The sequence below is a fragment of the Chiloscyllium punctatum genome, chromosome 1, assembly GCF_047496795.1.
Source record: "Chiloscyllium punctatum isolate Juve2018m chromosome 1, sChiPun1.3, whole genome shotgun sequence".
In the NCBI taxonomy this organism is placed as follows: Eukaryota; Metazoa; Chordata; class Chondrichthyes; order Orectolobiformes; family Hemiscylliidae; genus Chiloscyllium; species Chiloscyllium punctatum.
This window is the reverse complement of record NC_092739.1, coordinates 174,194,682-174,219,534: the sequence shown is the minus strand read 5'-3', so window position 1 is coordinate 174,219,534 and position 24,853 is coordinate 174,194,682. Positions and strand designations below refer to the sequence as shown.

General features: G+C 49.3%; 1 protein-coding gene across 1 annotated transcript in view; it reads left to right on the top strand.

Moving 5' to 3' along the window:
- The window catches only part of LOC140480780 (uncharacterized), a 65,042-nt gene that overhangs the window by 27,631 nt on the left and 12,558 nt on the right, over positions 1–24,853 (top strand). The window contains exons 2-5 of the mRNA XM_072576147.1: positions 11,662–11,721; positions 12,558–12,623; positions 13,653–13,718; positions 23,627–23,698. Of these exons, the coding sequence (XP_072432248.1) occupies positions 11,662–11,721; positions 12,558–12,623; positions 13,653–13,718; positions 23,627–23,698 (264 nt within the window). The remainder of the gene's footprint in view (positions 1–11,661; positions 11,722–12,557; positions 12,624–13,652; positions 13,719–23,626; positions 23,699–24,853) is intronic.

The following is a 24,853-nucleotide window of genomic DNA, read 5'->3' as shown; positions in this document are numbered from 1 at the left end:
TGTTCAATGTTCCTTCTCCCTAATTGTCCACTGTCGTTAGCTGGGCCAAGTTGGATTTGCTTCCCTGGGCTGTGAGAAAATGTCTGTGGCGATTTGTTACTGATCCTAACCCAGTACAAAGGGAACATCAACACCCCGAGCCTATTGCTGGGCACTCCAAAGGACATGTTTCTCCAGCACAAAGCAGATTCAGAAAGGTTTAATGGAGTCACCTTCACCTCCTGGAAACACATGAGGTGAGTGCTGATTTGGAGCAACATACCAGTTCATAGTCAACCAGTTTGAAGGGCTCCTTGTCATGTAAACTGAGGAAGCAGGTCATGGAGTCAAGTCAATCTGCATTTATCCCCATCCTAAGATAAAGGGGAGGTGGTGGTGCAGTGATAATGTCACCAAATTGGTAATCCACAGTGAGCCACAGCCAAACGGACTGGGGACATGGGTTCAAATCCTACCATGGCAGATATTCAATCTGGAACAAAGAGTCTTGTGATGACTGTGAAACCACAGGCAATTGTCAGAAAAACTCAACTGGTTCACTGGTGTCCTTAGGGGAAGGAAATCTGCCATCCTCACCTGGTCTGGCCTCCATGTGACTCCAGACCCACAGCGATGGGACTGACTCTCAGCTACCCTGTGAAATGGCCGAGCAAGCCCCTTGCTTGAACCAATCAGTGTGAAGTCTCAACAAAGAAATGAAACCGATAGATCACCTGGCATCGAGCCAGGCACCAGAAAAGACAGCAGCAGAAACAGCCCCTGACGACCCTGCAAAGCCCCCCCCTCACTAACACCAAAACTGGGAGAGCAACAGCTGAGATAGTCATACTGACAGAATCATACCTTACAGACCATGTCCCAGACCCCCCCATCACCATCCCTGGATATGCCCTGTCCCACTGGCAGGACAGACCCAGCAGAGGGGGTAACAAAGTGGGATACAATCGAGAGGGGTTTGCCCTATGAGTCCAGAGCCCATGAAGAGTACATGAGGGCATGCCAGGAACAGCACAGGGAATACTTATCATGTCACAGAATAACACAGCACGGAAACAGACCCTTCGCTCCAACTTGCCCACCATTACCAGTCCCATTTGGCCCCAATCCCTCCAAACCTTTCCGATCCATGTACCTTTTCAAATATCTTTTAAATTTTGTACTCCCCTCCACCACTTCCTCTGGCAGTTCAGTCCATATCTGCACCGCCCCTGAGTGAAAAAGTTCCCCTCCGACCTTAAACCTGGACCCTCTAGTTTTGGGCTGTCTCACCTTTATTGATTCCAATGAGAAAAGCCTTCGCTCCCCCAGCCTTTGTTCATAAGACAAACCAGGTCCCTAACAGAGGTAGTGATATCATTGTCAAACACAGGTGAAGTGCCAGAGGACTGGAGGGTGGCTAATGTTGTGCCATTATATAAGAAAAGAGGTAAGGACAGTCTAGGGAACTGCAGACCAGTGAGCCTGATTTGAGTGGTGGGTTAGTAACCAGTCTCTTGTGTGGGATTTGATCACAGACCTTCAGAATCCCTGGTTGACTGAACATTTTCGAGAGGATTAGTTACCCTATCCATTATCGTGGGCTCCAACAATTTCCCCAGCACAGACGATCACCTGACTGATCTGTAATTCTTTAGTTTTCTGTATTTGTAATTCCTGATTCCGAATTCCTGTAATTCCATCTTTCACTCTGCTTCAAACGTAATCCAAGCGAATGAAGCAGCTGAAGTGAAACATTTCCATGCCTTTATCTCAGAGGCTCAGAACACAGGGGCACCCATTTCAGACCGAGATAAAGAGGAATGTCCTCTCTCGGGAGGTTGTGAGTCTGTGGCACTCCCTGCCACAGGCAGTTCCAGGGGCAGGGACCTTGTATATATTTAAGACTGAGATAGATAGATTCTTGATCAATCAGGGAATCAAGGGCTATGGGGGAAGAACATGAGGAATGTTGGATCAGCCAGGATTCCTAGAGAATAGCAAAACAGGATTGTGGGCTACCTTCAACACTGTGGCCTCCAGACTGACCTCAAAACTCAGACCCAGGTGTCAGCTCTGCCCCCGGCAACTTCCTGACCCACAGATGGCAGTCAGTGAGGATAGACAACAGCACCTCCTCCACGAGGACCCTCAACACTGGAGTCCCCCAAGGATGTGTTCCCAGCCCCCTCCTGTACTCCCTGTACACCCACAGCTGTGTGGCCAAACTCTGAACAAACTCCATCTACATGATCGCTGATGACAGCACCGTGGGAGGATGGACATCTAACAACGATGAGACAGAGTACAGATGGGAGATACAGGGCTTGGTGACATGATGCAATGATTAACAACCTCTCCCTCAATGTTACCAAAATGCAAGAAGTGACCATTAACTTCAGAAAGAAAGGAGAACACAACCCATCTCCATGGTTACGGTAGAGCAGTTGTGGCACCGCGGAGAACTTTGAAAGAGATTTTTCACAATGTTTAAGGAAAGTATATTCTGATCAAAACAAGAATAGCAAGGGTAGGAAGAGCCAGCCCCTTGGATAGCCAAGGACATGAAGGAAGGCATTCAATTAAAAGCCCAGGCTTACAAAGGAGCCAAGAGGAGTGGGAAACAGGAAGACTGGGGAAACCTTGAAAAAGCAACAAAGAGCAACAGAGCAAGTAATAAAGAAAGGAAAGATGGATGACGGGTGAGTACAGAATATAAAAATAGGTAGGAAACATTTTACAAACATATAAAAGAAAAGGGTGGCTAAAGTGGACATAGGTCTCTTGGACCTTGAGAAAGGGGAATTAATATTGGGTCATGCTAAAACAGCTGAGGCCTTGTCAATCTCCAAGGTGGAAGATGTGTCGAACATGTCAAAGAATGACGTTAAGGATACGATGGGAGGTGAGGACCTCCATTCAATTGTTATCACTAAAGGAGTAGTGTTGGGCAAATTTGAGAGTCTAAAGTGAGATACCTCCCCTGGTCCTGATGGAAGGTGTCCCAAGGTGCTGAAAGAACTGGTGGAAGTTATAGTTGATGCATTCTTGGTAATTTATCAAAACACACTGTACTCCAGACAGGTCCCAGTGAACTGGAAGACAGTGAACATCAAGCTGCCGTTAAAAAAGGGTGCAGGCAGAAGGCCAGTAACTACAGGCCAGTTAGCAAAATGCTGGAGGCTATCTTTAAAGGAGAAATAGTCAGACATCTGGATGGAAACGGTTCCATCAGGCAGACGCAGCATGGATTCAGGAAGGGAACGTCATGTTTAACAAACTAACTGGAGTTCTTTGAGGACGTAACAAGCGCCGTGGATGGAGGGGAACAGGTGGATGTTGTATACTTGGATTTCCAGAAGGCGTTCAATCAGGTGCTGCATAAAAGATAAGAATGCATGGAGTTGTAGGGGATGTACGGACATGGATAAGGGACTGGCTAACCAATAGAAAGCAGAGAGTTGGGATAAATGGGTGTTTCTCTGGTTGGAGATCAGTGGTGAGTGGGGTTCCCCCCGGGGGTCAGGGTCTACAACAGTTCATGATCTAGATAAATGATTTGGAAGGGGAGACCGAGTGTAACTAAGGACACTAAACTGAGGGGAAAGGCAAACTCTGCAGGGGATGTGGAGGGTCTGTAGAGAGAATTAAATTGGTTAAGTGAGTGGGCAAAGGCCTGGCAGACGGGAGTGCAATGTTGGGAAATGTGGGGTCATTCACTTTGGAAGTAATAATCGTAGGTCAGAGTATTATTGAGATGGTAAAAGACTGCAGCATGCTGTTGTGCAGAGGGACTTTGGACTGCACATACATGAACCGCTAAAAGTGTATTTGTAGGTACATTAGGTAATCAGGAAGGCAAACGGAATATTGGCTTTCATTGCTGGAGGGATCGAATCGAAGAGCAGGGGGGTTCTGCTGCAGTTGTACAAGGTGTTGGTGAGGCCAGACCTGGAGTACTGTGCCCAGCTCGGGTCTCCTTACTGGAGGAAGGATACACTGGCATTGGAGGTGATGCAAAGGAGGTTCACCAGGTTGGTTCTGGAGATGACAGGGATACCCTATGAGGAGAGGTTACGCTGCCTGGGACTGTACTCACTAGAATTTGGAAGAATAGGAGGGGATCTTATAGAAGCATATAAACTTATGAAAGGGACAGATAGGGTAGAGCCAGGTGAGGTGTTTCCACTGGTGGGTGAGATCAGGACTAGGGACAGGGCTTCAAGATGAAATGATTAGATTTAGGACAGAGGTGAGGAGGAACTGCTTTTCCCAGAGAGTAGGGAATCTATGGAATTCTCTGCCCAAGGAAGCTGTAGAGGCAGCTTCATTAAATATATACACGACACAGTTGGATGAGAACATGGAGAGAGTCCAGCTCCTCAGAGTGATGATAACCGACAGCCTGTCCTGGATTTCCCAGGTAGATGTGACGGTAACGAAGACACAACAATGCCTCTCCTTCCTCAGGCAGCTCAGGATATTCAACATGTCCATAAGGACCCTCACCAACGTCTACAGATACACCATTGAGAGCAGACTGTCCGGGTGTATCACAGCCTGATACGGTAACAGCTCTGCCCAGGACCGTTACAAACTACAGAAGGTTGTGTGCACAGCTCAGACCATCACAGAATCCACCCTCCCATCCATGGACTCCATTTACACAGCTCACTGCCACAGAAAGGCTGCCAACATCATCAAAGGCCCCTCCCACCCCGGTAATGATCTCCTCCAACCTCTTCCATCAGGCAGGAGATACAGGAGCTTGAACACTCTCACCAACAGGTTCAGGAACTTGGACAGCAAACAGTTCAAAATACCAGCGCAGCACCACTTCTCAAAGGCAGCTAGAGACGGGCAGCCAGCAACACCCATGTCCCCTGAGTAAATCAAACAGTCATCAAGGAGCTGAGCTTTTTCACTGAAGTAGACAATTGATAAGGTTATAACTGAGAGTTGTTGGGGAGTGGAGAAGGAGGTTTTGTTTGATGCTTTGACCAAGAGAGTTAGTGATTGGAGAGAGTGTGAACTCCTCCTGCAGAATGAACAGACAAACACAGAAATCTCCAGCAGGAGGAGGTCACTCTGAACCTTCAACTTGCTCTGGCCATGGCAGCCTGGCAGTGCCACTGGCTGGGCCAACATCTATGACCCAGCCCGGGTTGTCCTGGAGAAGGTGGGGATGAGCTGCTTTCTCGGTCCGCTCCACGTTGGTGGATACAGAGCATGGGAAGCACATCCCTGGAGAGGCCTCCGGCTCACACGGGGCTGGGGGAACAGGGGTGGGGGGAGTGGAGAGAGGTGGAGTCCCTAGACACTGCAGCTAACTCTGCAGCAGCGTTTTAATGACCTTCAACTGGAACAGACCAGGAGGAAGTGGCAGCAGCAGCTGGCCCAGTGTTTCAGACCCACCACTGAGTGTCCCACAGATTCAGAGGGATTGGGAATAGCTGGCCCAGTGTTTCAGACACACCACTGAGTGTCCCACAGACTGATAGGGATTGGGAACAGCTGGCCCAGTGTTTCAGACACATCACTGAGTGTCCCACAGACTCATAGGAATTGGGAACAGCTGACCCTGTGTTTGAGACACACCACTGAGTGTCCCACAAACTCATAGGGATTGGGAACAGCTGGCCCAGTGTTTCAGACACACCACTGAGTGTCCCACAGACTGATAGGGATTGGGAACAGCTGACCCTGTGTTTGAGACACACCACTGAGTGTCCCACAGACTCATAGGGATTGGGAACAGCTGGCCCAGTGTTTCAGACCCACCACTGAGTGTCCCACAGACTCATAGGGATTGGGAACAGCTGGCCCAGTGTTTCAGACCCACCACTGAGTGTCCCACAGACTCATAGGGATTGGGAACAGCTGGCCCAGTGTTTCAGACACACCACTGAGTGTCCCACAGACTCATAGGAATTGGGAACAGCTGACCCTGTGTTTGAGACACACCACTGAGTGTCCCACAAACTCATAGGGATTGGGAACAACTGGCCCAGTGTTTCAGACACACCACTGAGTGTCCCACAGACTGATAGGGATTGGGAACAGCTGACCCTGTGTTTGAGACACACCACTGAGTGTCCCACAAACGCATAGGGATTGGGAACAGCTGACCCTGTGTTTGAGACACACCACTGAGTGTCCCACAAACTCATAGGGATTGGGAACAGCTGGCCCAGTGTTTCAGACCCACCACTGAGTGTCCCACAGACTCATAGGGATTGGGAACAGCTGACCCTGTGTTTGAGACACACCACTGAGTGTCCCACAGACTCATAGGGATTGGGAACAGCTGGCCCAGTGTTTCAGACCCATCACTGAGTGTCCCACAGACTCATAGGGATTGGGAACAGCTGGCCCAGCGTTTCAGACACACCACTGAGTGTCCCACAGACTCATAGGGATTGGGAACAGCTGGCCCAGTGTTTCAGACACACCACTGAGTGTCCCACAGACTCATAGGGATTGGGAACAGCTAGCCCAGTGTTTCAGACACACCACTGAGTGTCCCACAGACTCATAGGGATTGGGAACAGCTGGCCCAGTGTTTCAGACCCACCACTGAGTGTCCCACAGACTCAGAGGGATTGGGAACAGCTGGCCCATTGTTTCAGACACACCACTGAGTGTCCCACAGACTCATAGGGATTGGGAACAGCTGGCCCAGTGTTTCAGAAACACCACTGAGTGTCCCACAGACTGATAGGGATTGGGAACAGCTGGTTCAGTGTTTCAGACACATCACTGAGTGTCCCACAGACTCATAGGGATTGGGAACAGCTGGCCCAGTGTTTCAGACCCACCACTGAGTGTCCCACAGACTCATAGGGATTGGGAACAGCTGGTTCAGTGTTTCAGACACACCACTGAGTGTCCCACAGACTCATAGGGATTGGTAACAGCTGGCCCAGTGTTTCAGACACACAACTGAGTGTCCCACAGACTGATAGGGATTGGGAACAGCTGGCCCAGTGTTTCAGACCCACCACTGAGTGTCCCACAGACTCATAGGGATTGGGAATAGCTGGCCCAGTGTTTCAGACCCACCACTGAGTGTCCCACAGACTCATAGGGATTGGGAACAGCTGGCCCAGTGTTTCAGACCCACCACTGAGTGTCCCACAGACTCATAGGAATTGGGAACAGCTGACCCTGTGTTTGAGACACACCACTGAGTGTCCCACAAACTCATAGGGATTGGGAACAGCTGGCCCAGTGTTTCAGACCCACCACTGAGTGTCCCACAGACTGATAGGGATTGGGAACAGCTGGCCCAGTGTTTCAGACACATCACTGAGTGTCCCACAGACTCATAGGAATTGGGAACAGCTGACCCTGTGTTTGAGACACACCACTGAGTGTCCCACAAACTCATAGGGATTGGGAACAGCTGGCCCAGTGTTTCAGACCCACCACTGAGTGTCCCACAGACTCATAGGGATTGGGAACAGCTGACCCTGTGTTTGAGACACACCACTGAGTGTCCCACAGACTCATAGGGATTGGGAACAGCTGGCCCAGTGTTTCAGACACACCACTGAGTGTCCCACAGACTCATAGGGATTGGGAATAGCTGGCCCAGTGTTTCAGACCCACCACTGAGTGTCCCACAGACTCATAGGGATTGGGAACAGCTGACCCTGTGTTTGAGACACACCACTGAGTGTCCCACAAACTCATAGGGATTGGGAACAGCTGGCCCAGTGTTTCAGACACACCACTGAGTGTCCCACAGACTCATAGGGATTGGGAACAGCTGGCCCAGTGTTTCAGACACACCACTGAGTGTCCCACAGACTCATAGGGATTGGGAACAGCTAGCCCAGTGTTTCAGACACACCACTGAGTGTCCCACAGACTCATAGGGATTGGGAACAGCTGGCCCAGTGTTTCAGACCCACCACTGAGTGTCCCACAGACTCAGAGGGATTGGGAACAGCTGGCCCAGTGTTTCAGACCCACCACTGAGTGTCCCACAGACTCAGAGGGATTGGGAACAGCTGGCCCAGTGTTTCAGACCCACCACTGAGTGTCCCACAGACTCATAGGGATTGGGAACAGCTGGCCCAGTGTTTCAGAAACACCACTGAGTGTCCCACAGACTCATAGGGATTGGGAACAGCTGGCCCAGTGTTTCAGACCCACCACTGAGTGTCCCACAGACTCAGAGGGATTGGGAACAGCTGGCCCAGTGTTTCAGACCCACCACTGAGTGTCCCACAGACTCATAGGGATTGGGAACAGCTGGCCCAGTGTTTCAGACCCACCACTGAGTGTCCCAGAGACTGATAGGGATTGGGAACAGCTGGTTCAGTGTTTCAGACACATCACTGAGTGTCCCACAGACTCATAGGGATTGGGAACAGCTGGCCCAGTGTTTCAGACCCACCACTGAGTGTCCCACAGACTGATAGGGATTGGGAACAGCTGGTTCAGTGTTTCAGACACATCACTGAGTGTCCCACAGACTCATAGGGATTGGGAACAGCTGGCCCAGTGTTTCAGACCCACCACTGAGTGTCCCACAAACTCACAGGGATTGGGAACAGCTGGCCCAGTGTTTCAGACCCACCACTGAGTGTCCCACAGACTCATAGGGATTGGGAACAGCTGGTTCAGTGTTTCAGGCCCACCACTGAGTGTCCCACAGACTCATAGGGATTGGGAACAGCTGGCCCAGTGTTTCAGACACACCACTGAGTGTCCCACAGATTCAGACGGATTGGGAACAGCTGGCCCAGTGTTTCAGACCCATCACTGAGTGTCCCACAGACTCATAGGGATTGGGAACAGCTGGCCCAGTGTTTCAGACACATCACTGAGTGTCCCACAGACTCATAGGGATTGGGAACAGCTGGCCCAGTGTTTCAGACCCACCACTGAGTGTCCCACAGACTCAGAGGGATTGGGAACAGCTGGTTCAGTGTTTCAGACCCACCACTGAGTGTCCCACAGACTCATAGGGATTGGGAACAGCTAGCCCAGTGTTTCAGACACATCACTGAGTGTCCCACAGACTCATAGGGATTGGGAACAGCTGGCCCAGTGTTTCAGACACACCACTGAGTGTCCCACAGTCTCATAGGGATTGGGAACAGCTGGCCCAGTGTTTCAGACACACCACTGAGTGTCCCACAGACTCAGGGGGATTGGGAACAGCTGGCCCAGTGTTTCAGACACACCACTGAGTGTCCCACAGTCTCATAGGGATTGGGAACAGCTGGCCCAGTGTTTCAGACACACCACTGAGTGTCCCACAGACTCATAGGGATTGGGAACAGCTGGCCCAGTGTTTCAGACACACCACTGAGTGTCCCACAGTCTCATAGGGATTGGGAACAGCTGTCCCAGTGTTTCAGACCCACCACTGAGTGTCCCACAGACTCATAGGGATTGGGAACAGCTGGCCCAGTGTTTCAGACACACCACTGAGTGTCCCACAGACTCATAGGGATTGGGAACAGCTGGCCCAGTGTTTCAGACACACCACTGAGTGTCCCACAGTCTCATAGGGATTGGGAACAGCTGTCCCAGTGTTTCAGACCCACCACTGAGTGTCCCACAGACTCAGGGGGATTGGGAACAGCTGGCCCAGTGTTTCAGACACACCACTGAGTGTCCCACACACTCATAGGGATTGGGAACAGCTGTCCCAGTGTTTCAGACCCACCACTGAGTGTCCCACAGACTCATAGGGATTGGGAACAGCTGGCCCAGTGTTTCAGACCCACCACTGAGTGTCCCACAGACTGATAGGGATTGGGAACAGCTGACCCTGTGTTTGAGACACACCACTGAGTGTCCCACAGACTCATAGGGATTGGGAACAGCTGGCCCAGTGTTTCAGACACACCACTGAGTGTCCCACAGACTCATAGGGATTGGGAACAGCTGTCCCAGTGTTTCAGACCCACCACTGAGTGTCCCACAGACTCATAGGGATTGGGAACAGCTGGCCCAGTGTTTCAGACCCACCACTGAGTGTCCCACAGACTCAAAGGGATTGGGAACAGCTGACCCTGTGTTTGAGACCCACCACTGAGTGTCCCACAGACTCAGGGGGATTGGGAACAGTTGGCCCAGTGTTTCAGACCCACCACTGAGTGTCCCACAGACTCATAGGGATTGGGAACAGCTGGCCCAGTGTTTCAGACCCACCACTGAGTGTCCCACAGACTCATAGGGATTGGGAACAGCTGGCCCAGTGTTTCAGACCCACCACTGAGTGTCCCACAGACTGATAGGGATTGGGAACAGCTGGCCCAGTGTTTCAGACACACCACTGAGTGTCCCACAGACTCATAGGGATTGGGAACAGCTGGCCCAGTGTTTCAGACACACCACTGAGTGTCCCACAGACTGATAGGGATTGGGAACAGCTGGTTCAGTGTTTCAGACCCACCACTGAGTGTCCCACAGACTCATAGGGATTGGGAACAGCTGGCCCAGTGTTTCAGACACACCACTGAGTGTCCCACAGACTCAGAGGGATTGGGAACAGCTGGCCCAGTGTTTCAGACACACCACTGAGTGTCCCACAGACTGATAGGGATTGGGAACAGCTGGCCCAGTGTTTCAGACACACCACTGAGTGTCCCAGAGACTGATAGGGATTGGGAACAGCTGGTTCAGTGTTTCAGACACATCACTGAGTGTCCCACAGACTCATAGGGATTGGGAACAGCTGGCCCAGTGTTTCAGACACACCACTGAGTGTCCCACAAACTCATAGGGATTGGGAACAGCTGGCCCAGTGTTTCAGACACACCACTGAGTGTCCCACAGATTCAGAGGGATTGGGAACAGCTGGCCCAGTGTTTCAGACACACCACTGAGTGTCCCACAGACTCATAGGGATTGGGAACAGCTGGCCCAGTGTTTCAGACACACCACTGAGTGTCCCACAGACTCATAGGAATTGGGAACAGCTGGTTCAGTGTTTCAGGCCCACCACTGAGTGTCCCACAGACTCATAGGGATTGGGAACAGCTGGCCCAGTGTTTCAGACCGACCACTGAGTGTCCCACAGACTCATAGGGATTGGGAACAGCTGGCCCAGTGTTTCAGACACACCACTGAGTGTCCCACAGTCTCATAGGGTTTGGGAACAGCTGGCCCAGTGTTTCAGACCCACCACTGAGTGTCCCACAGACTCATAGGGATTGGGAACAGCTGGCCCAGTGTTTCAGGCCCACCACTGAGTGTCCCACAGATTCAGAGGGATTGGGAACAGCTGGCCCAGTGTTTCAGGCCCACCACTGAGTGTCCCACAGACTCAGAGGGATTGGGAACAGCTGGCCCAGTGTTTCAGACACACCACTGAGTGTCCCACAGACTCATAGGGATTGGGAACAGCTGTCCCAGTGTTTCAGACCCACCACTGAGTGTCCCACAGACTCATAGGGATTGGGAACAGCTGTCCCAGTGTTTCAGACACACCACTGAGTGTCCCACAGACTCAAAGGGATTGGGAACATTCTGCTCCACTGTGTTGGGAAGGATTGCACTGAGATCGGCATAGTCTCTGAATGAGGGTGACACAGACTGTCCTGAGAGACTCTGATCTCCAACAAGGCTAATCTCAGCCTGACCCTCACACTCCCGAGACACCAATGCAGGAACAGGGTCCCACATTCTTTGAGATTGTTTCTGTTTGTTCCTTTCTAACAGCTACAACTCTTCCTACAACAACAAATTGGAGAAGAATCCATCCGAGACGAGAGAAAACAGGTTAGTAACGTTCCCCAACAAACCTCTCAAATGTCACACACATTCAGTCAATGGTCTTTGCCATATGGGGAATGTATGAATGATGTCTTTCCACACCCAGGGTTATGTTTTATTCCTGCCCATTGCATGTTGGGATTCTCAGTCTGGGGAATGATGGGTAATGGTAATGAGACTTTCACAGGGCCCTCTCCACTTCAGACAGATTCAAAACTGGAGTTCAAGCAGAGCACGTGTAATGTTGAAGAGATTGTCCACACAACAACATCTCAGTGCTCGCTCAGTGTGTCTGGGTGAGAACCCTGGCTCTCTCTCCCTAACTGTATTGGGGAAACATCCAGACAAGGAGCAGGAGTAGGCCATTCGGCCTGTCGAGCCTGCTGTTCCATTCAATATCATCATGTCTCGTCTTCAATCAAAATGTTACATTCGCTATTCTCCCTACACCCTTTGAAGCCTTCAGAATTGAGGACATTTCTCTCTCTCTCTCTCTCTCTCTCTCGTATGTTTTCCGTGCCTTGTCCACCACGGCCTCTGTGACAGAGAATTCCACACGTTCCCTGCCCTTTGAGTGAAGAGCTGATTCCTCATCTCAGACCGAAATGGTCTCCCCTGTATCCTGAGACTGTGACCCTGGTTCTAGTCTCCCCACCCCGGGGAAACACCCTCCCAGCATCGAGTCTGTCCAGCCCTGTTTGTGTGTTTAAATCAGACCCCACTGAATACAGGGCCAGGTGAACCAATCTCTCCTCATGGGACCGTCCTGCCATCCTCAGTATCAGACTGGTGACCCTCCCTGCACCCTCTCTACCCTGTTTCTGTTTGTTCCTTTCCAACAGTTGCCACAACACCCACTACTACAATTCCCACAACAGAGGCTCCGACAACGACTGAAGAGACAACAGGTTAGTAATCTTCTCCAACAAACCTCTCAAATGTCATCGCTATGTCCTCTCATAGCTGGGGGGTGGGGGTGGGGGGCAACCCTGCACACAACCCTCCAGCTGTGCTCTCCCAAGGCCCTGTATAACTGCAGCAAGACATCCTGACCTCTGAACCCAGATCCTCTTGCACTGAAGGACAATATACAAATTACCTTCCTCATTGCTTGGCTGTGCCTCGCTGTCTACTGTCATTAATTGGTGCCCAAAGTCCCCCTTTGTCCATCCAGACTTCCCAAGGTATCAGTGTTTAAATAATTCCCTTCCTTTCTGATTTCCACCCGGAAGTGTCTAACTCCATATTGAACCATGTTGTCCTGCATCTGCCATGTGTTCCCTCACTCATTCAACTTGTTGAAATCACCTTGAAGCCTCCTTGCCCCTTCCTCACAATTCACAGTCCCCCCCCCCCTCCCCCCCCCCAGTTTTGTGTTGTCAGTGAAATTGGAAATGTTGTAATTGGTTCCCCCATCCAGGTCATGTGCATATATTGTGACTAGCTGGTGCCAAGCAGAGATCCAGGTGGTACCCCACCAGTCACTGGCTGCCACTCCGACAAAGACCCAATTATTCCAACTCCCTGTTTCCCGTCTGTCAACCCATTCCCAACACGTGTCAATATCCTCCCCCCTTCCCACAGGTGCTTTAATTTTACCCATGAGCCTGTTCTGTGGGACCTTATCAAAAGGGTCTCTCCAGGACATGGGGGTTCAAGAAGGCAGCTCACCATCACCTTCTCAAGGGCAATTAGGGACAGGCAATAAATGTAGGCCCATCCAGTGACCCCCCCCATATCCCGGGAATGAAGAAAAAGGAGGTGTCAGGAACCTGTGATGTTGTTCAAGTGTTCCATTCCCAAGGCCATCTGCACCCAGGAGATTTAAAATTGCGCCCATAGCTGTGATCAGCCTGACCCTCACACTCCCGAGACACCAATGCAGGAACAGGGTCCCACATTCATTGAGATTGTTTCTGTTTGTTCCTTTCCAACAGTTGCCACAACACCCACTACTACAATTCCCACAACAGAGGCTCCGACAACGACTGAAGAGACAACAGGTTAGTAATCTTCCCCAACAAACCTCTCAAATGTCATATACATTCAGTCAATGGTCTTTGCTGTGTGGGGGAATGTATGAATGATGTCTTTCCACACCCAGGGTTATGTTTTATTCCTGCCCATTGCATGTTGGGATTCTCAGTCTGGGGAATGCTGGGTAATGGCAATGAGACTTTCACAGGGCCCTCTCCACTTCAGACAGATTCAAAACTGGAGTTCAAGCAGAGCACGTGTAATGTTGAAGAGATTGTCCACACAATAACATCTCAGTGCTCACTCAGTGTGTCTGGGTGAGAACCCTGGCTCTCTCTCCCTGGGGACATTGTGCGCCTGCCTGCAGCACTTGGAGTGCGGCAGTTCCAGCAGGCAGCTCAATCCCACCTTGTCAGTGGGCACCCTGGCATGTGTGGTAAATGCTGGCTCAAGCAGCAATGCCCATGTCCATGGATGTATGTTGTAAACCCCTCGTTGTTCAGTAGTGTCCTCCTGTGCTGTGCTGGGTTGTGAGGTGCACAGTGGGATTCCATGCTGGATGAGACCATCACTGGGTTGTAATGAATCATTGCACCAACTCAGTGAGAGATGTTGACCTGTTGTCTGTCCAGAAACCCTGTGGTTTGTGAAGGTCTCTTTGAGTTGAGCAAGGCAGGTGATGGACCTCCACCCTCCATCCAAGACTGGCTTTTCCACAGGTTAGTCACAGAATCTCAGCATTGTTGCAGCACAGAAAAGGCTATTCAGCCCATCGTGCTAGTGCTAGCTCTCTGCCAATCATTCTGACTTAGTGCCATTCTGCTGCTGCCTCTTTGAAGCCTGGCACATTGTTCCAATTCAAACAACACCTCATACCGTCCTCATCCTTCCTCCATGGCACTTGCAGGTTGTGTATTCCCGGCCCTCACCTCCTGTTGTGTCAAAAAGATTTTTCCCATGGTGCTTTTGCTGTTTTTGCAAATCACTTCAACTCTGTGCCGTCTTGTTCTTGATTCTTTTACAACTGGGAATAGTTTCTCTCCATCTTCTCTCTCCAAACCTCTCGTGATTTTGAAAAACTTTATCAAATTTCCTGTCAGCTTTCTTCAGGTGTTCTGGGGAAAGATCACTGGACCCGAAATGTGCACTCTGACTTCTCCTCACAGATGCTGTCAGACCTGCTGAGTTTTTCCAACAACTTCTGTTTTTGTTTCAGATTTCAGCAACCGTAGTTTTTTTGTTTTTTTTGTCTGGAATTAGTTAAGTATCTATTGGCAGTCAGTATTGAGTAAAAAGTGTAAGTAATTCTTCTCTGCCTCTTTTAGCTGTGATGTTGCGTAATGGGATTGCCTCTGGAAATCTAGTCGACACATTCATTATTGATAATAAATACTTACTTCCGCTTTTTGTTTGAGGTAGGGGACTGACATAACCAATCAAGACTCTTGTGAAAGGTTCCTCAAATGCTGGAGTAGATATTACAGCTGCAGGTTTTATTACTGCCTGTGGTTTTCGGATTAGCTGACCTGTATGACACGTCGAGCAAAATTCAACTATATCCTTGTGCGGCCCAGGCCAGTGAAAATGCCTTTGGACTTGAGCCTGTGTTTTCCTCACCCCGAAATGACCTCCAAGTGGTAGCTCATGTGTCACTCGCAGCGCCTCCTTTCTGTACACTTCTGCCCATTTCCCATCTGCTTGAATGTGTGATGGTCTCCATTTACTCATCAAACCATCTTTGTTAAGTAATAACATACAGGGATGTATTCACTCTCCTTCTCTGTAAATGCCATTTGATAGAACTGTTTGAACTCCTTCTCTTTCTGCTGTAATTCAATCATCTCAATCGAGCTAAAGATACTGGCATGTTTACCTATGTGCTCCTTCTCTGTCCCACTTATCTGATCAAAGCAAGTTTAGGATAACACAATGTCAGCTTCCTTATCTGTGCCTTTTGATCTTTCCTGCATCAGCTTGTGACTCTGTGATTTGGTGATCACACAATCAGGGAAAATTCCTGGAAAAACATTCTTCATGTCTTCAGGTGCCTGTGTCTCCACTGGCTTTTCAACTAGAGTAGGCAGCACGCCTACCGATGAATCAGCTGATGGAGCTGAGAGTATGTCCAGTACTCCTACCACAAATTCTCCAATCTTCTCTGGACTCTCCAGCTTCCTTTACATAATTGAGCATTTTTTGTCTCATCATGAATTCCTGTTAGCAGCACCTTTTCTGGCAATAGTCCCTCAGGAGTACATATCTCCTCATCCCTCAGCATTACACACAGAGAGGATCCTGTGTCCCTTCATATTGTAACCTACTGCTCCTGGCCCTGTGTGAATAAACTTGACCCTTGCATGGATATTTTTTAAGCAGATCTGGCACTTCCTCCTTAACAAACCTCTGACCATCTTGTACGCTCTGAGGCAGTTGTCTCACTTCCCTTGTGCTTTTGTTACTAGTCCAACAAAATTCCCAGGCTTGTCTGGTTTTCCTCCATCTGGCTTTCTCCTTGCCCACCAACACTGTGATTTTGTGTTGGCCCATTTTATTACAATGTAAACACTGGAGCTTTTTAATTTCTTTGTCCCCCTCAAGGGTTTCTTTCTTACCCTGTGCTAAGTTCTCCTTATGATCTTCACTGAGATCTACCTTTCCCTTTCCATGTAAGAATTTCTCTTTGCCCCAATTTCTATCCCTCAGGGACTGAAATTGGTTTTGGAAGCCAAACCGTGAACCAGCTCATAATTTGCCGAGAGGTACGAGGGAGGAGCGAAGGACTTCTGGGAAGTCATCTATTTGGGTGGTTGGGTTACCTGAAACACTCCTCGGGTAGTGTCTCCCACCCATCCTCCTCCTCAATTCAAAAAAAAGGTTCTGTGCGCCAGATTGGAAACTAGGCTTTTTTATTCTTTATTTTTCTACAGTCCCTTTGGGAATTTAGAATGGTGGGAATGGAGGTTTGGGCAGTTGAATGTTCCTCCTGCAGAATGTGGGAGGTAAGGGTCACCACTAGTGTCCCTGCTGGCTACATCTGTGGGAAATGAACCCAACTCCAGCTCCTCAAAAACCACGTTAGGGAACTGGAGCTGGAGCTGGATGAACTTCAGATCATTCGGGAGGTGGAGGGGGTTATTGAGAGGAGTTACAGGGAGGTAGTCACTCCTCAGGTACAAGAAAAAGGCAGATGGGGTTACAGTCAGGGGACAGAAAGGGAACCAGCAGGCAGTGCAGGGATCCCCTGTGGGTGTTCCCCTCAATAACATGTATACTGTTTTGGATACTGTTGGGGGGGACTTACCAGGGGTAAGCAATGGGGTACAGGTCTCTGGGGAAGGGGGGAGAGGAGCAGAGTGTTAGTCATTGGGGACTCCATAGTTAGGGGGATAGATAGGAGGTTCTGTGGGAATGAGAGAGACTCATGGTTAGTGTGTTGCCTCCCAGATACCAGGGTTCGTGATGTCTCGGATCATGTTTTTGGGATCCTTGAGGGGAAGGGCGAGCAGCCCCAAGTTGTGGTCCAAATAGGCACTAACAACGTAGGTCAGAAAAGGGATGGGGATTTAAGGCAGAAATTCAGCGAGCTAGGGTGGAAGCTTAGAGCTAGGACGAACAGAGTTGTTGTCTCTGGTTTGTTGCCCGTGCCACGTGCTAGTGAGGCAAGGAATAGGGAGAGAGAGGAGTGGAACACGTGGCTACAGGGATGGCGCAGGAGGAAGGGTTTTGGATTCTTGGATAATTGGGGCTCTTTCTGGGGTAGGTGGGACCTCTACAAACAGGATGGTCTTCATCTGAACCAGAGGGGTACCAATATCCTGGGGGGAAATTCACTAAGGCTATTGGGATGGGTTTAAACTAATCCAGCAGGGGGATGGGAACCAAATTGTAGTTTGAGTATAGAAAAGGTTGAGAGTTGGGAGCTCCAAAATCAAGTTTCAGTGTTGAAAGATGGCACCGGCAAGCAAGAAGTTGGTTTGAAGTGTGTCTACTTCAACGCCAGGAGCATCCGGAATAAGGTGGGTGAACTTGCAGCATGGGTTGGTACCTGGGATTCCGATATTGTGGCCATTTCGGAGACTTGGATAGAGCAGGGTCAGGAATGGTTGTTGCAGGTTCCAGAATTTAAATGTTTCAGTAAGAACAGAGAAGATGGTAAAAGAGGGGGAGGTGTGGCATTGTTGGTCAAGGACAGTGTTACAGTTGTAGAAAGGATGTTTGGGGACTCGTCAACTGAGGTAGTATCAGCTGAGGTTAGAAACAGGAAAGGAGAGGTCACCCTGTTGGGAGTTTTCTATTGGCCTCCGAATGGTTCCACAGATGTAGAGGAAAGGATAGCAAAGATGATTCTCGATAGGAGTGAGAGAGGCAGGGTAGTTGTCATGGGGAACTTCAACTTTCCAAATATTGACTGGGAACACTATAGTACGAGTACTATAGATGGGTCAGTTTTTGTCCAGTGTGTGCAGGAGGGCTTCCTGACACAGTATGTAGACAGGCCAACAAGGGGTGAAACCACGTTAGATTTAGTACTGGGTAATGAGCCCGGCCAGGTGTTAGATTTGGAGGTAGGTGAGCACTTTGGTGATAGCGATCACAATTCTGTTATGTTTACTTTAGTGATAGAAAGGGATAGGTGTATACCACTGGGCAAGAGTTACAGCTGGGAGAAAGGCAATTACGATGTGATTAGGCAAGATTTAGGAAGCATAGGATGGGGAAGGAGTTTGCAGGGGATGGGCACATCAGAAATGTGGAGCTTATTCAAGGAAAAGCTCTTGTGTGTCCAAGATATGTATATACCTGTCAGGCAGGGAGGATGCTGTAGAGCACAGGAACCGTGGTTTACGAAGGAAGTGGAATCTCTGGTCAAGAGGAAGAAGAAGGCTTATGTTAGGATGAGATGTGAAGGCTCAGTTAGGGCGCTTGAGGGTCACAAGGTAGCCAGGAAAGACCTAAAGAGAGAGCTCAGAAGAGCCAGGAGGAGACATGGGAAGTTGTTGGCGGATAGGATCAGGGTAAACCCTAAGACTTTCTATAGGCATTTAAGGAATAAAAGAATGATGAGAGTAAGATTAGGGCCAATCAAGGATCGCAGTGGGAAGTTGTGTGTGGAGTCAGAGGAGATAGGAGAAGCATTAAATGAATATTTTTCGACAGTATTCACTCTAGAAAACGACAATGTTGTCAAGGAGAATACTGAGATACAGGCTACTAGACTAAGTGGGATTGAGGTTCACAAAGAAAGGGGTATTCGAAATCCTGCAGAGTGTGAAAATAGATAAGTCCCCTGGGCCAGATGGGATTTATCCTAGGATCCTCTGGGCAGCCACGGAGGAGATTGCCGAGCTTTTGGCATTCATCTTTAAATCGTCATTGTCTGCAGGAATAGTGTCAGAAGACTGGAGGATAGCAAATGTGGTTCCCCTGTTCAAGAAGGGGAGTAGAGGCAACCCTGGTAATTATAGACCAGTGAGCTTTACTACAGTTGTTGGTAAAATGTTGGAAATTATTATAAGAGATAGGATTTATAATCATCTAGAAAAGAACAAGTTGATTAGGGATAGTCAGCACGGTTTTGTGAAGGGTAAGTCGTGCCTCACAAACCTTATTGAGTTCTTTGAGAAGGTGACCAAACAGGTAGATGAGGGTAAACCGGTTTATGTGGTGTATATGGATTCCAGCAAGGCGTTCGATAAGGTTCCCCACAGTAGGCTATTATACAAAATATGGAGGAATGGGATTGTGGGAGACATAGCAGTTTGGATCAATAATTGGCTTGCTGAAAGGTGGTGGTTGATGGGAAATGTTCATCCTGGATTAGTGGTGCTGGAAGAGCACAGCAGTTCAGGCAGCATCCAAGTAGCTTCGAAATCGACGTTTCGGGCAAAAGCCCTTCATCAGGAATAAAGGCAGTGAGCCTGAAGCGTGGAGAGATAAGCTAGAGGAGGGTGGGGGTGGGGAGAGAGTAGCATAGAGTACAATGGGTGAGTGGGGGAGGGGATGAAGGTGATAGGTCAAGGAGGAGAGGGTGGAGTGGATAGGTGGAAAAGGAGATAGGCAGGTAGGACAAGTCCGGACAAGTCAAGGAGACAGTAACTGAGCTGGAAGTTTAGAACTAGGGTGAGGTGGGGGAAGGGGAAATGAGGAAGCTGTTGAAGTCCACATTGATGCCCTGGGGTTGAAGTGTTCCGAGGCAGAAGATGAGGCGTTCTTCCTCCAGGCGTCTGGTGGTGAGGGAGCGGCGGTGAAGGAGGCCCAGGACCTCCATGTCCTCGGCAGAGTGGGAGGGGGAGTTGAAATGTTGGGCCACGGGGCGGTTTGGTTGATTGGTGCGGGGGTCCCGGAGATGTTCCCTAAAGCGCTCTGCTAGGAGGCACCCAGTCTCCCCAATGTAGAGGAGACCACATCGGGAGCAACGGATACAATAAATGATATTAGTGGATGTGCAGGTGAAACTTTGATGGATGTGGAAGGCTCCTTTAGGGCCTTGGATAGAGGTGAGGGAGGAGGTGTGGGCACAGGTTTTACAGTTCCTGCGGATGGCAGGGGAAAGTGCCAGAATGGGAGGGTGGGCCGTAGGGGGGTGTGGACCTGACCAGGTAGTCACGGAGGGAACAGTCTTTGCGGAAGGCGGAAAGGGGTGGGGAGGGAAATATATCCCTGGTGGTGGGGTCTTTTTGGAGGTGGCGGAAATGTCGGCGGATGATTTGGTTTATGCGAATGTTGGTAGGGTGGAAGGTGAGCACCAGGGGGGTTCTGTCCTTGTTACGGTTGGAGGGGTGGGGTCTGAGGGTCGAGGTGCGGGATGTAGACGAGATGCGTTGGAGGGCATCTTTAACCACGTGGGAAGGGAAATTGCGGTCTCTAAAGAAGGAGGCCATCTGGTGTGTTCTGTGGTGGAACTGGTCCTCCTGGGAGCAGATCCGGCGGAGGTGTAGGAATTGGGAATACGGGATGGCATTTTTGCAAGAGATAGGGTGGGAAGAGGTGTAATCCAGGTAGCTGTGGGAGTCGGTGGGTTTGTAAAAAATGTCAGTGTCAAGTCGGTCGTCATTAATGGAGATGGAGAGGTCCAGGAAGGGGAGGGAGGTGTCAGAGATGGTCCAGGTAAATTTAAGGTCAGGGTGGAATGTGTTGGTGAAGTTGATGAATTGCTCAACCTCCTCGCGGGAGCACGAGGTGGCGCCAATGCAGTCATCAATGTAGCGGAGGAAGAGGTGGGGAGTGGTGCCGGTGTAATTACGGAAGATGGAGTCCAGTTCCCAGTGGTGTACACAAGGGTCGGTGTTGGGTCCACTGCTGTTCGTCATTTTTATAAACGACCTGGATGAGGGTGCAGAAGGGTGGGTTAGTAAATTTGCAGACGACACTATGGTCGGTGGAGTTGTGGATAGTGATGAAGGATCTTGTAGGTTACAGAGAGACATAGATAAGCTGCAGAGCTGGGCTGAGAGGTGGCAAATGGAGTTTAATGGGGACAAGTGTGAGGTGATTCACTTTGGTCGGAGTAACCGGAATGCAAAGTACTGGGCTAATGGTAGGATTCTTGGTAGTGTAAATGAGCAGAGAGATCTCGGTGTCCAGGTACACAGATCCTTGAAAGTTTCCACCCAGGTTGACAGGGTTGTTAAGAAGGCATATACAGTGTTTAAGCTTTTATTAATAGAGGGATCAAGTTCCGGAACCATAAGGTTATGCTGCAGCTGTACAAAACTCTGGTGTGGCCGCACTTGAAGTATTGTGGACAGTTCTGGTCACCGCATTATAAGGATGTGGAAGCTTTGGAAAGGGTGCAGAGGAGATTTACTCGGGTGTTGCCTGGTTTGGAGGGAAGGTCTTACGAGGAAAGGCTCAGGGACTTGAGGCTGCTTTCGTTAGAGAGAAGAAGGTTGAGAGGTGACCTAATAGAGACATATAAGATAATCAGAGGGTTAGATAGGGTGGACAGGGAGAGACTTTTTCCAAGTATGGGAACAGTGAGCACGAGGGGGCATAGCTTTAAATTGAGGGGTGATAGATATAGGACAGATGTCAGAGGTAGTTTCTTTACTCAGAGAGTAAAGGGTATGGAATGCTTTGCCTAAACGGTCGTAGATTCACCAACTTTACAAACATATGGACGTACATGGAATAGTGTAGGTTAGATGGGCTTCAGATTGGTATGACAGGTCGGTGTAACATTGAGGGCCGAAGGGCCTGTACTGCGCTGTAATATTCTTTGTTCTATGTTCTATATTCATAATCATCGGTCCCTTCAGCTGTGAATCCTGCTGTTTTAACTCTCTGCTCTTCCACATGAGTTTGCACTACCTCAGGCAGTGAACTTTTGATTTTCTCCAAAATAATTACCTCTCTAAGGGCATCATAGGTTTGCTTGATTGTTAAAGCTCTTATCCATCTTCGAAATTACTTTGTTTGGTCCTTTCAAACTCAAGATCGCTTTGACCAGGATCCCTCCTTCGATTGCTGAAACGTTGTCTCGAGGTTTCTGGTACAAACTCATATGGACTTAAGATGGCTTTTTCACCTCCTCATATTCCCCAGACACCTCCTCTGATAGTGATGCAAGTACCTCACTAGCCCGACCTACAAGTTTTGTTTGGATCAACAAAACCCACACTGCCACTGGCCACTGCATTTATTTAGCCACCTTTTCAAATGAGATGAAAAAGGCTTCCACATCCTTCTCAATCAATGTAGGTGATGCTTGAACATACTTAAACAGTTCCTCACTGGGCTTGCTCATCCTCACTCTGTTTCTCACTGAGCCTACCCTCAGCCTTTTAAACTGACTTTCCTTTTTAAGTGCCAGTTTTTGAAATTCAAAAGCTCACTCTCACTTTCTTTCTCTGCTCTCTCTTTTTCCCTCTCTTCTACTTTTAATCGTAACTCAAAGTGTTTCATTTCTGCTGCCCTTTCCTTATCTCTCGCCTCGAACTCAAGCTGCTGTATTTGTACTTGAATCCTTGCCATCTCTATCTATTCTGATAGTTTCTGCAGCAGTTTTAAATGTGACCTACTGCTGTAATTCTCTCTCCTTCCCTCACAGAAGCAGGCTGTTCCAATTCCAGCTTCTCTGCTCATTCCTGCAGCTTGGTCTGATTCACTTTTTGCAAAACTTCCAATGTCACTGCATCCACATCCAGAAAACTCTTGGCGACTGAAAGAGCCATTCCTATCACAAGCTTTGTCTATACAACCAAACCAAAACCCGAAATACAGACCCTCACACCAACCTCTTGCTGTTTAAACTCCCGCAAAGAGCTCCCAATCTATAATGGACTAGGCCAGAGCACTCAGCACATTCTTAAGCAGGCAGTCCCTGACCTGAACTTTGCAATTTGTTTCAGTAAGGCTCCAGGGAAAATTGCTGGGAGTCAGTTAGCTAGATTGACTACTAGATTTTAAAATAGACAAAACTTTATTCACAAAATGACACCATCAAACACAAAGAACAGAATAAAGAACCCCCCCAAGACTCAGTCTCTCCAAACCAGAACTTAATTATGCTGTTCCGAATACACACAACAGTCCCAATAAGCAAACCCCCTTAAAAACCAGTATAAATGAATGGAACAGCTGCTTACAGGTTGACGTTAGAAGGACCGAAGGAGAGAGAGTTTGTTTCCACTCGGCTCACTGTTGAACTCCCACTCAGTTCCGGACTGAACGAGAACTGCCCAGCTCGAGAGCTGACCACTCCCCTTTCATTATACAGGTCACTTCTCAAACGTGACCACTTTGGCCTGACATCCCATCTGTTTACATAGAAACAAAGGTCCACTCAAATTCCTTTTCATTCTGGACAAAACCATTCTGGTTTATATATCCTTCAATAACAATCAAGGACACAGTATCCTTGAGCCAAGGAACAGCTTTTAGAAATAAAAAGCACCAGCTTTCTGAGTATTGTTCTGTTCCTAACTTCCCCCAGGAGCTGGGCTGGAGACAACAGAAGCTGCACTCCCTTCCACAGCTGCACAAGGACAAACCAGTCGTGCTGCAGGTAAGTGGTCAAACTCGACCAGCCTCTCTCGACTGACTATTCAGGAGGTTAATCAGACAATGTCTACATTGAATGCAGGCTCAGTGACACAGAGTGATACACAATCTCTACACACACACACTCACACACACACCCACCCACACACACACACACACACACACTCACACTCACCCACTCACACACACACAGAGTCACAGAGTCATACATCACAGAATCAGGCCCTTCAGCCCAACCCATCCAGGCCAGTTGCGGTTCCTAAACTGACCTGGTCCTATTTGCCTGCGTTTGGTCCCTATCCCTCTGAACCAATCCTGTCCATGTACCTGTCCAATTGTCTATCAAATGTTATCATCGGACCTGGCTCTCCCACTTCCTCTGGCAGTATGTTCCGCTATAACACCATCCTCTCTGTGGAAATGTTGCCGTCAGGTCCCATGGCAATCGTTCCCATCTCTGCTCAAATCAAAGCCCTGGGTGTTGTACTCCCTCACCCTGGAGAAACCAACATCAATATTCATGCTATATCGACACTGACAGACAGTCCCTCACACTGACACACAGTCATCCCCACACTGAGACTCTCACACTGACAGACACTCCCTCACACTGACACACAGTCATCCCCACACTGAGACTCTCACACTGACAGACACTCCCTCACACTGACACACAGTCATCCCCACACTGAGACTCTCACACTGTAACACAGTCATCCCCACACTGAGACACTCACAGTGACAGACATTCCCTCACACTGACACAGTCATCCCCACACTGAGACTCTCACACTGACAGACACTCCTTCACACTGACACACAGTCATCCTCACACTGAGACTGTCACACAGACAGACACTCCCTCACACTGACACACAGTCATCCCCACACTGAGACTCTCACACTGACAGACACTCCTTCACACTGACACACAGTCATCCTCACACTGAGACTGTCACACAGACAGACACTCCTCCACACTGTAACACAGTCATCCCCACATTGAGACTCTCACACTGACAGACACTCCCTCACACTGACACACAGTCATCCTCACACTGAGACTCTCACACTGACAGACACTCCCTCACACTGACACACAGTCATGCCCACACTGAGACTCTCACACTGACAGACAGTCCCTCACACTGACACACAG